This window comes from Rhinopithecus roxellana, chromosome 16, assembly GCF_007565055.1.
Source record: "Rhinopithecus roxellana isolate Shanxi Qingling chromosome 16, ASM756505v1, whole genome shotgun sequence".
Taxonomy (NCBI): Eukaryota; Metazoa; Chordata; class Mammalia; order Primates; family Cercopithecidae; genus Rhinopithecus; species Rhinopithecus roxellana.
The window spans coordinates 90,322,859-90,335,162 of NC_044564.1; the positions used below are offsets into that span (position 1 = coordinate 90,322,859).

Sequence of the window (12,304 nt, forward strand, 5' to 3'; positions counted from 1 at the left end):
AAAAAACTCTAATGGCTAAAGTCGATAGCATGCAAGACCAGAATGAACAATGTAAGCAGCGAGATGGAAATTCTGAGAAGCAAAAAGGGGTGCTGGAGATCAAAAACAGCGCAACAGAAATGAAAAATGCCTTCGATGGGCTTGTTAGGAGACCAGGCACAGCTTTGGAGAGAATCCCCCAAGCTTGGAGATACCTCAATAGAAACTTCCAAAACTGAAAAGCAAAGAGAAAAAAAGACTGAACCCCCCCCCCAAAACAAACCCCAGAACATAATATCTGAGTACAGTGGCACAACTACAAAAGGTGTAACATACGTGTGAAGAGAATTCTAGGAAAAGAAAGAGAGAAAGGACAGAAGTATATTTGAAGCAATAATGACTGAGAATTCCCACAAATTGATATCAGACACCAAACCACAAATCCAGGAAGTTCAGAGAACACTAAAGAAGGAGAAAGGCCCCCAAAACTATACCAGGCATATATTTTCAAACTATAGAATTCAAAGGTAAAAGTAAAATTAATTAATTAATTTAGAGATGGAGTTTCACTCTTGTTGCCCAGGCTGGAGTGCAATGGCACGAACTTGGCTCACCGCAACCTCCGCCTCCTGGGTTCAGGTGATTCTTCTGCCTCAGCCTCCAGAGTAGCTGAGATTACAGGCATGTGCCACCACACCAGGCTAATTTTGTATTTTTATTAAGAGACAGGGTTTCTCCGTGTGGGTCAGGCTGGTCTCGAACTCCCGACCTCAGGTGATCCACCCACCTCAGCCTCCCAGAAGTACTAAGATGACAGGCGTGAGCCACCACACCCGGCCCAGGTAAAAGTAAACTTAAAAATAGTCAGAGGAAGAAAGCACCTTACCTGCAGAGGAGATAAGTATTACAGCAACGTCTCTTCAGAAATCATGCCAGCAAGAATAATGGAGTGAGATATTTAAAGTGTGAAAGACAGAAAAAGCAAAACAAAACCTTATCCTTGAAGAGTAAAGAAATACAGACTTTCTCAGACAAATGAAGAGGTCAGTTCTCCGAAAAGAGATCTTAATATGTATGATCCTGACAACAGAACACAGTGGATCTTATTTTCTTTTTTCTTCTGGGGCATATAGGAATGGGTATACCAGATGCTGGGGATTTCATATGATATATTGAGTACATTTTAAGTGCAGACAATCCCCATTTACAATGGTTCTACTTAAAATATTGCGACTTTACTATGTGAAAACATATGCATCCCGATTTCAAGTACCCATACAACTATTGTTATTATTATTCTGAGACAGTCTCGCTCTGTCGCCCCGGCTGGAGTACAGTGGCACGATCTCGGCTCACTGCAACCTCCACCTCCTGGGTTCAAGCGATTCTCCTGCCTCGGCCTCCCCGGTAGCTGGGACTACAAGCATTTGTCACCACGCCCGGCTAATTTTTTGTCTTTTTGGTAGAGATGGGGTTTCACCATGTTAGCCAGGATGGTCTCGATCTCCTGACCTCGTAATCCAGCTGCCTCGGCCTCCCAAAGTGCTGGGATTACAGGCATGAGCCACCACGCCTGGCCACAACCATTATTATTATATATATATTTTTACTCTCAGTACAGTAGTTAATAAATGAGATATTCAACACTTTATTATAAAATAGGCATTGTGTTAAATGATTTTGCCCAACTGTAGGCCGATTTAAGTGTTCTGAGCACATTTATGTTAGGCCAGGTTGAGCTAGGTTCAGTAAGTCACGTATTAAAATGCATTTTTAATTTATAATAAGTTTATCCAGATGCAACTTCATCATAAATTGAGAAACATCTGTACTGCTAATTCCCATCAAAATCATGAAGTTAAATTAGCTTAATTTTCAAAGTCAGATATTTATTTGAGCAACAGGAGTGGAACAGGGATCAATGTATTACAGTTAACCTCCTCCTGGGCCAATGAGACAGCCTCCAGTGTGTTCTGACTCAGCCACACCTCTGAACCCCTTTCCACATTTAGCCACTGTTATGATTAATCTACTCAGGTCCAATTCACTTGAGCCCTGGAGGTTGAGGCTGCAGTAAACTATGAAGGTGCCGCTGTACTCCAGGCTGGGCAACAGAGGGAGACCCTATCTCTAATAAAAAAGAAAAAGAAAAATATAGGAGTTATATTAGATGCTCTTTGAGGTCTTTCCAGTTCCAATATGCTTATCATCTGTTGAAATAAATTGTGAGCAATTAGGGGGACGGCAATGGCCTGTGTCCTTCTTTGGGTCTTTTACTATTGACATTATAAGGAGAAGTGAGTCAAGTGGAATTTTATAAACACAAATGCATATTCTATAATGTCCCTGGTTACTATTCTGCTCTTCAGAAAAACAGTTTTACAGATGTATTCAACAGTTCCCTTCTCAGTACTGAGGACATTTCTATGACTACATCTTAACCATTGGTGACTGCAAATCTATCATACTGCCCACCAGCCTATGTGAACTACTCCGGACCATCATTTCTGTCCCACTGTACAACAAATCATGAACACATGGCCCAAAATGGCATGTGATTGATCATCTTCAATGCCCAACTTAGTGTTCCATAGGTTTTTCTATATTTGATTCAGTTGATAGGAAAACTCTGAAGGTGAGAGGTGATGTGCACAGAGTAACACCAGATTGTAAAAATTCTAAAATGAGGCCGGGCGCAGTGGCTCACACCTGTAATCCCAGCACTCTGGGAGGCTGAGGCAGGTGGATCACCTGAGGTAGGGATTTCAAGACCAGCTTGGCCAACAGTTTCAACATGGTGAAACTCCGTCTCTACTAAAAAAATATGAAAATTAGCCCAGTGTGGTGGTGTGTGCCTGTAGTCCCAGCTACGTGGGAGGCTGAGACAGGAGAACTGCTTGAACCCAGGAGGTGGAGGTTACAGTGAGCCAAGATAGCGCCACTGCACTCCAGCCTGGGCGATAGAGCGAGACTCTGTCTCAAAAATAAATAAATAAAATAAAAATTTTAAAATAAAAAAATAGAGCAATATTAAAGGAAAACCCATGGAACTGAAATTACCATAGGCACACTTAGAGCCTCCTTTGGTGAGTACAGTGAGGAGAGTGATAATTTAATTGAAAATTGCATTCATTATTTAAATTTGCAGATTTTTTCTGAACTTGCGGCTCATTTGTACATATCACACCTTTGCTCTCCGTGGGTTTTGTGACTAAAGAGATATTTCAGTAGCGTGGCTGGTTTTCTTGTCCTTTCCTCTGATCTCTGTTGTTGTTATTGTTAGGCGTGTGTAAAGTAATAGTAAGGCTGCAAAATTTGTCTTATGCACGGTTGGCAGCCAAGCCATTAAACATCCTGAGATGTGAAGGGCTGGAAGGGTGATTTCTCAAGGTTAAATGTATTACATTGTTTTGTTTCGTAGTTCTTAAAAAAATCCTCATATGATTCTTTTTTTTTTTTTTTTTTTTTTTTTTTTTGAGACAAAGTCTCGCTCTGTCGCCCAGGCTGGAGTGCAGTGGCCGGATCTCAGCTCACTGCAAGCTCCGCCTCCCGGGTTCACGCCATTCTCCTGCCTCAGCCTCCCGAGTAGCTGGGACTACAGGCGCCGCCACCTCGCCTATGATTCTTAGTCTCTCCAGTTTGGAAAATTTTTATGTAAAATGTCCATTATTCTAAATACATCTTACTAGAGGTTAAAGGACCAGACGGCACCAGCATAGGATTCAAGTGACTTCGAGTCTGGTGGGAGGTCCCTTGTTGGGAACACTGAAGGGCTCAAGATGCACTTCTTCCGTTATGAGATGTGGAGTCCTTCTGTTTTTATTTCATCAAAACAATATAAGTAATCAAGTGACAGAGATAATCAGAAATGATGTCAGCGGGCAGTCAGATGCCCAGGGTCACCGCCTGGAAAGTGCTGTTAGAAGCTCCAGGCCTCTGATTCCTCTGGGCTGGGTCACTGATGGAGAAGCTGACACAATTAAACCACTTTATTTTAAGAGAGCTGCTTCCTATTATACCCGTGAATATGTGCGTCACATGGTCCCAATATGTATCTTTTATAAATGTATTCGATGTTGAGAGAAATAGAGGCACATACAGATGAGGAAAATGCAGATGAGTTTAGAAAGATAAAGATCCAGACAGTTTGGCCCCATGCTTGTGTTGATGTAAAAAATGGTTTTGACAACTAAAAAGTCATTGCTTATATGATACACTTTTAGGCATGAGGTCACAAAAGTTTGGCCATCAGTTCTCCCAATGTGCTTTCTCTTAGAGGCTGAGTTCTGGCTCAGTACATTGTTCTACAGGTCCATCTCCTCAAATCGGGGCAAACATGCAGTAATGCAAATTTCGATTAAAAGTGTATGCACATGAAAGACGCGTCTGCTTTGCCCCTTGCTGCTGGCCTCTGCCGCCCAGTGATGCCTCTCCTTTGCCTGTTTCTGCTCAGCAGACGCCGCGTGGACCGTGGTGCGGCACGGCGGCCCCGACGCGGTGACCGTCCGAGGTGCCCCCAGCGGGCACCCGCGCTCGGCTGTGTCCTTCGCGTACGCGGCGGGCGCGGGGCAGGTGCGGGCCGTGGTGAGCCTGGCGGAGCGCTGCGAGCAGCGGCTGGCTCTGCGCTGCGGGACCGCTCGGCGCCCGGACTCACGAGGTAAGCGCCGGGCTGGGGCCACAGGGGCACATGGGCCGGGGCGCGGCTCGGGCTGCGAGATGCCTGTCCAGGGAGAACAGGCGACGGTCACTCCCGTGGCGCGTAGTTCAAAGGCCTGACCGCTCGCGCCTTCTCTTCCCGCTCTTAATTGGACAAAAGAGCAATTGAGCGCCTTCTTGACCGTTCAGCGTTCATATGCGGGATGAGTGAGTGACTTGTCCTTTTTTAATTAAGGGAAATTTTGCTAATAACTTATGACTTGGCTTTCCATTCACACTGAGGGATAATGGCTGTAGGGAGGCTGCGTATAGCAGAGTTCTTCATGAAGACCAGTGGGAACCAGTAACCTCCTTACTCTTCTCAAAGTCTTCCTCTGAATCTACCTGGAACGTTTGTTTCCTCCCTTGAGATTATCTGAGTCTGCCTTTCCTCAGCCCGCTACTCTCACTGTGGTCTAGGGTGAAATAATTACTAGTGTTATTAAAAACTTTTTTCAGTGGGTGTCTCATTTTTCTGAAATTATGTCTTGAGAAATGTATACCTTAATCTTCATAAATGGAAGTGATCTTTTGGAAACTCTGCAGTGAGCTGTGATTGCTTCATTGCCCTCCAGCTTGGGCAGCAGAGCAACACCTTGTCTTAAAAAAACAAACAAAAAGTATATGTCGGTAGCATAATAAAGCCACTTTAATTTCTCTCTTAAATTTTCAGTACAGAATCTTTTGTTGAGTTGAAAGTGGTATATGACTGTCATAGGAAGGTGGTCTGCGCTGATCCACTAACCCATACCTGCATTGCCTTCCCTAATCCGTCCTGGCCAGTGAGCCCCTGGAATATACCAGACCATTTCCTCTGCCTGGATTCGCCTCTCTGTCGCCCAGGCTGGAGTGCAGTGGCACGATCTTTGCTCGCCGCAACCCCCCACCTCCTGGATTCAAGCGATTCTCCTGCCTCAGCCTCCGTAATAGCTGGGAATACAGGCGTGTACTGCCACGCCCGGCTAATGTTTGTATTTTTAGTAGAGACGGGGTTTCACCGTGTTGGTTAGGCTGTTCTTGAACTCCTGACCTCAGGTGATCCGCCTGCCTCAGCCTCCAAAAGTGCTGGGATTACAGGTGTGAGCCACCATGCCCGGCCCTCACACTCTTAAATATTACCCACTGTGCTAGACCTGTGCAATCCGCAACTGAGTACCTTCCCAGGGTGATCCCTCTCTCTTTTGGATGCCTGCCAGCCAATTTGGTCTAGTAGAAAGAGCAAAGGTCTTGTTGCATTCCAAGTTTGAAGTTCAAATGCTAAGTCTGTCACTTAGCAGCTATGGAAATTTGGGCCATTCCTTAATCCTTCTCAGACTGTGTTTCCTCTTTGATGCAGTGGATCCTGTAGTGCTGATCTCATGGGCTTTCTTTTATAAATGAGATAGCTTACATAAGTTCAGTAAGTAAGAAACTCTTCTTCCCAGTTCTCCAGTTTTTTAAAGTTGGCATTACAAAACTTAATTATTTGTTAGTTCGTTGTTATTGAATGAAGTGTAGCCTTGGATTTGGAATTGTTTAAAAAAAATCGCCAGGTAATCTTTTGGAAACTACTGGGCTAGGGGCTAAAATAACACAAGAAATGGAATATTCTACTCCTGTCAGTGATAATTTCCCTATTTCTTCTCCTCTTTTGAAAAGATATTTTTAAAAAAAAATTTTTGAGATAAATGTAGATTTACATACACTTGTGAGAAGTAAAAGAGAGAACCCGAGTAACCGTTAAGCAGTTGCCCCACCCCAAGGTGACATCTTGTAGAAGTATAGTGCAATATCACAGCCGGAATCTTGACATCCATACAGTCAAGATACACAGTATTTCCTTCAGCACAAGAATTCCTCCTACTGGCCGGGCGTGGTGGCTCAAGCCTGTAATCCCAGCACTTTGGGAGGCCAAGGCGGGTGGATCACGAGGTCAGGAGATCGAGACCATCCTGGCTAACACGGTTGAAAGCCTGTCTCTACTAAAAATACAAAAAACTAGCCGGGCAAGGTGGTGGGCACCTGCAGTCCCAGCTACTTGGGAGGCTGAGGCAGGAGAATGGCGTGAACCCGGGAGGGGGAGCTTCAGTGAGCTGAGATTGCACCACTGTACTCCAGCCTGGGCAACAGAGTGAGACTCCGTCTCAAAAAAAAAAAAAAAAAAAAAAAATCCTCCTATTGCTTGTTAATAACCACTAATGTGTTCTCCATTTCTATGGACTTTTTTAAATTTCAAGAATGTTATGTAAACGAAATTATATAGTATGTACTCTTTGTGATTTTTTTCACTCTGTGTAATCCCCTGTAGATTCATTTGCATAATTGTGTGTATCAGTAATTTGTTCCTTTTCATTGCTGATTAGTAGTCGGTGGCATGGATATACCAGAGTTTATTCACTCATTGAAGGGCATCTGGGTTGGTTGTTTACAGCTTGGGGCTATTATGAATAAAGCTTTTATGAACATTGTGTACAGGTTTTGTGTGAACATAAGTTTTCATTTCTCTGGAATTAATGCCCCAAAGTGCAATTGGTGGGTCATATGGTAATTGCATACTTAGTTTTATAAAAAGCTGCCAAATTGTCTTCTAGAATGCTTGTACCATTCCCACCAACAGTGTATGAGAATTTCATTTCCTCCACATCCTCATCAGCATTTGGTGTTACAACCATTTTTTATTTTAGCTATTCTGATAAGTGTGTAGTAATATCTTTATTGTGGTTTTAATTTGTGTCTCCCTGATGTCTAATAATATTGAACACGTTTTATGTGCTTATTTGCCATATGTATATCCTTTTCAGTGAGATAGATGTCTGTGAATGTGTTTTTGTTGTTGTTCCATTTTCTAATTGAATTGTTTGGGTTGTTTGTTTTGTTACTGTTGAATTTTCAGTTCTTTATATATTCTAGATACTAGCCCTTTGTTGGATATGTGATTTGCAAATATTTTTTCAAAAGTTTTAATTTTGATGAGATTCAATTTATCATGTTTTCCTTTTATGGATTGTACACATCATGTCAATTCTAAAAATTCTTTACCTAACCCTAAATTCCAATTCCAAAGATTTTTGAAATTTTTTCCTAAAAGTTTTATAGTTTTACCTTTTACTTTTAATTCCATGCCCTATTTTGGGACACACTTTTATATAAGCTGTGAGAGTTGATTCTCTCTCACTCTCTCTGACTGTGAATGTTCAGTTGCTCCAGAACCATTTGTTGAAAAGGCTTTCCTTCCTGCATTGAATTGCATTTTAAATAGTGTTAGAAATTGGTTGAACTTACTTGTGTGGTGGGTCTGTTTCTGCATTCTTTATCTGTTTCATCAATTTGTATCCCTCCACCAATATCACCCTGACTTGAACATGGTAGCTGTATAGCAGGGTTGACTTATTCCTCCTGCTTTATTCTTCTTTTTCAAGATTCTTTAAATAAGTCTGCAACTTTCCTCATTCTGTATAAATTTTATAATAAATTTGTTTATGTCTACAAACATCTTGCTAGAATTTTTATGGGCGTGACATTAAATATAATAGCTCAATGTAGGGAAAATTGGTGTTTTACTATTTTGAGTCTTCCAATCCATGAACATGAGATATCTTTCCATTTATTTGGATCTTTGATTTCTTGCCTCAGCATTTTGTAATTTTTAGCATCCAGCGATTATATGTTTTATAAGTATGCTTAGGCATTTATTTAGTTTCTTGATTGATTGTAAGTGCTGTTGTGCTTTAAATTTCTGTTTACATATGTTTGTTGATAGAATATAGAAATATAATTGACTGTTCCATACTAATCTTATATCCTCTTACTTTTTTTTACTTAATTTTTTTTAGATTCCTTGAGATTTTCTATATGGGAAATCATGTCATCTACAAGTAGAGTCAGCTTTATTTCTTCCTTGTCAATCTATGTGGAGTTAATTTATTTTTCTTGCTTTACTGCAATAGCTACATTTTCAGTACTAGGTTGAACTAGAGTGATGAGGGCAGACATCCTTGCCTTGCTTCCTGTCTTAGGGGAAAAGCATTCATTCTTTTTTCCCATGTTATGTTGAAGTAGTTCCCTTTTATTCCTGGTTGGCTGACAGGTTTTATTTTGAAAGGACATTGGATTTTTGTCAAGTGTCTTTTCTGTGTCAATTGGTATTAAAATATTGTATTTCTTCTTTTGTCTGTTGACATATTGAATCAGCTTTGCATAACTAGAGCAACTCCTATTTGGCCATAATTTATAATTCAAAAAATACATTTCAAATATGTTTGGTTTGTTAATATTTTATTGAATATTTTTGCATTCAAATTCATAAGAGATATTGATATATAGTTTTCTTTTCTCATATTGTCTTTATCTGGTTTCAGTATCAGGACAATACTGCCTACATAAAATAAATTTGGTAGCATTCTCTAGTCTCCTGTTTTCTGGAAGAGATTATGTAAAATCAACTTTAATTTTTCTTTAAACATTTGGTAGAATTCTCCAGTAAGGCCCGGCAGGGTGGCTCACACCTGTGATCCCAGCACTTTGGGAGGCTAAGGCAGATGGATCACTTGAGGTCAGGAGTTCGAGACCCGCCTGGGCAGCATGGTGAAACTCCGTCTCCACTAAAAATACAAAAATCAGCTGGGCGGGGTGGCGCATGCCTATAATCCCAGCTACTCAGGAGGCTGAGGCAGGAGAATCGCTTGAACTTGGGAGGTGGAGGTTGTAGTGAGCCAGGATCACACCACTGCACTCCAGCCTAGGCAACAGAACGAGACTTCATCTCAAAAAAAGAAAAAAAAAAAAAAAGAATTCTTCAGTGAAACCATCTGGGCCAAGAGATTTTTTTTTTCAGTCATTTTAAATTATGAATTCAATTTCCTGAAGAGTTATAATTACTTAAATTACCTATTTCATGTTAGGTGAACTGTGGTAGTTTGTACTTTTTCAGAAATTTGTCCATTAATCTAAATTGTCAAGTTGATTTGTGTGGAATTATTTATAGTATTTTCTTATTACTCGTTTGATGTCTGCAGCATCTGTAGTGACAGCCACTTAAATTTCTCATGTTCGTAGTTTGTCTCATCTCTTTTTGTCTGTCAGTCTTGATAGTTTTTCAGTCTTACTGTTTTTTAGAACTAGATTTTTGTTTCATGATTTTCTCTATTATTTTTCTGTTTCAAATTTTATTGACATCTGCTCTTTGTTATCTCCTTCCTTCAGCTTGTATGAGTTAATTTTATTTTATTTTCTAGTTTCTAGAGGTAAGAACTTAGACATTATTGGCTTTAGGGCTTTCTTCTTTCCTAATGTAAGCGTTTACTGCTAAGTTTTCCCTATCAACACAGTTTTACCTATCAACACAGTTTTACCTACATTTCACATATTTTGATAAGTTGTATTCTCATTTTCATTTAGTTTTTCATGTAGTTTCATTTTCATTTAGGTATTTTAATAAATTTCTCTGAAGCATATTCTTTGACCTATAGCTTATTTAGAAGTGTATTTTTAAAAATTTCTAAGTGTTTAGAGATTTCCGTTTTGTCTTTCTGGTATTGATTTCCAGTTTGATTCCATTATGCTTAGAGAATATACTTTGTGTAGCCGGGCGCGGTGGCTCAAGCCTGTAATCCCAGCACTTTGGGAGGCCAAGGCGGGCGGATCACGAGGTCAGGAGATCGAGACCATCCTGGCTAACACGGTGAAACCCCGTCTCTACTAAAAATAACAAAAAACTAGCCGGGCGTGGTGGCGGCGCCTGTAGTCCCAGCTACTCGGAGGCTGAGGCAGGAGAATGGTGTGAACCCGGGAGGCAGAGCTTGCAGTGAGCCGAGATCGCACCACGGCACTCCAGCCTGGGCAACACAGCCAGACTCCATCTCAAAAAAAAAAAAAAAAGAATATACTTTGTGTGATTTTAGTTCTTTTAAGTATGTCGAGGTTTGTTTTGTTCCCCGGGATATGGTCTGTCTTCTAAATGTTTCATGGACGTTTGAAAAAAATGTATATTCTGCTATTCTTAAGTGGAGTATTCTGTATGTATTTCAATGCGATCCTGTTGGTTGATTATGTTGTTCAGATCTTCTGTATCCTTGCTGACTTTTTGTCCAGTAGTTCTATCAGTTGCTAAGAGAGACATTTTGAAATCTGTACTATAATTGTGGATCTGTTTATTTTTCCATTCTGTTCTATCAGTTTTCTTATATTAATAGGCTTTATATTTTTGAGCAGTTTTAAGTTTACATAAAAATTGAGCAGAAAGTACTAAAAGCATATGATTTTTATTCTTTAGCTTGTTGATCTGATGGACTATATTAATTAATTTTTAAATGTTAAAGGCATATCTAGAGTAAATCCCGCTTGGTTGTGGTATTTATTTTTAGACATTGTTGGGTTCAATTTGCTAATATTTTTTAAGGATTGCTTCATCCATGTTCAGGAGAGAGATTTGTTTGCAGTTTACTTTTTTGTAAGGTTTTGCTGGTTTGGGTATTAGGGTAATGCTGGCCCATGGAATTAGTTAAGAAATAGTCACTCTGCTTCTATTTTCTGCAACAGATTGTGGAAAATTGGTATCATTTATTTCTCCAATGTTGATAGAATTCACCAGTGAATCATCTAGGCTTGGTACCTTCTGTTTGAGAAGGTTATTAATTACTGGCTTAGTTAAAATTTTTTTTTTCTCTTGAGACTTTTCTCTTTCACCATGTTTTATTATTTAGCAATGTGTTTTTAAATTTTTTGGTATTTGAGGATATTTCAGTTCTCTTTCTGCTATTATTAGTAGTTTAATTTCATTCTGATTCAGGAACATACCTTTTATGATTTCTATTCTTTTAAATTTGGTAGAGTGTTCTGTGGCCTAGAATATGGTTTAACTTAATGAATTGTGCATTTGTCTTTGAGAACAGTGTGTATTCTGCAGTGTCTGGATAAAGTATTCTGTAACGCTAATTGAATTCTAAAGTATTCAGTGAGATCCAGTTGATTGATGGTGCTGTTCAGTTCAAATCTATCCTTAATGATTTTCTTCCTGCTAAGTCTGTCACTTACTCATAGAGGGTGTTGAAGTCTCCAGTGGTAATAATGGATGTGTCTCTCTGTCCTTGCAGTTCTATCAGTTTTCTCCTAATATATTTTGACTCTTCTGTTGCTAGATATATACACAGTATTATTGTATCTTCTTGTTATATTAACCCCTTTATTATTGTGTAATGTCCTTTTTCATCTCTGATCATTTTCCTTGCTCTGCAGTTGGCTTTGTCTGAAGTTAATTTAGATACTCTGGCTTTCTTTTGGTTACTGTTAGCATGGTATATCTTTCTCTAGCTCTTTAAATCTCCCTGCTATTTTATATTTAAAGAGGATTTCAGTAGACAACATATAGGCGGACCAAGGCTTTTGTTGTTGTTGCTGTTCGCTCTGACAGCCTCTGTCTTAACTGGTATATTTAGACTGTTTACATTGAAAGTGATTATTGGTGCTTGGATTAATATTTGACATACTGTAACTCTTTTTTATTTGTTGCTTTTGTGTCTTCTTTTTTTCCTGAATTCCTCTCTCACATTTTTTTGTTTTAATTGAGCATTTTATATGATTCCGTATCCTCACTTCTCCTAGAATATTAATTACATTTCTTTGTAATTGTTTTAGTGGTAGCCTTTGAGTATGA

The 12,304-nt window shown here is 39.7% G+C and overlaps 1 protein-coding gene across 2 annotated transcripts in view; it reads left to right on the top strand.

Annotated features, from left to right (window-relative positions):
- The window catches only part of LOC104659883 (contactin-associated protein-like 3), a 243,106-nt gene that overhangs the window by 184,646 nt on the left and 46,156 nt on the right, over positions 1–12,304 (top strand). The window contains exon 13 of one of the 2 annotated variants that reach the window (XM_010360050.2): positions 4,436–4,636. In XM_010360050.2, coding sequence (XP_010358352.2) covers positions 4,436–4,636 — 201 coding nt within the window. Of the gene's footprint in view, positions 1–4,432; positions 4,637–12,304 lie in introns of both variants that reach the window. The other variant, XM_010360049.2, reaches the window with a different exon arrangement.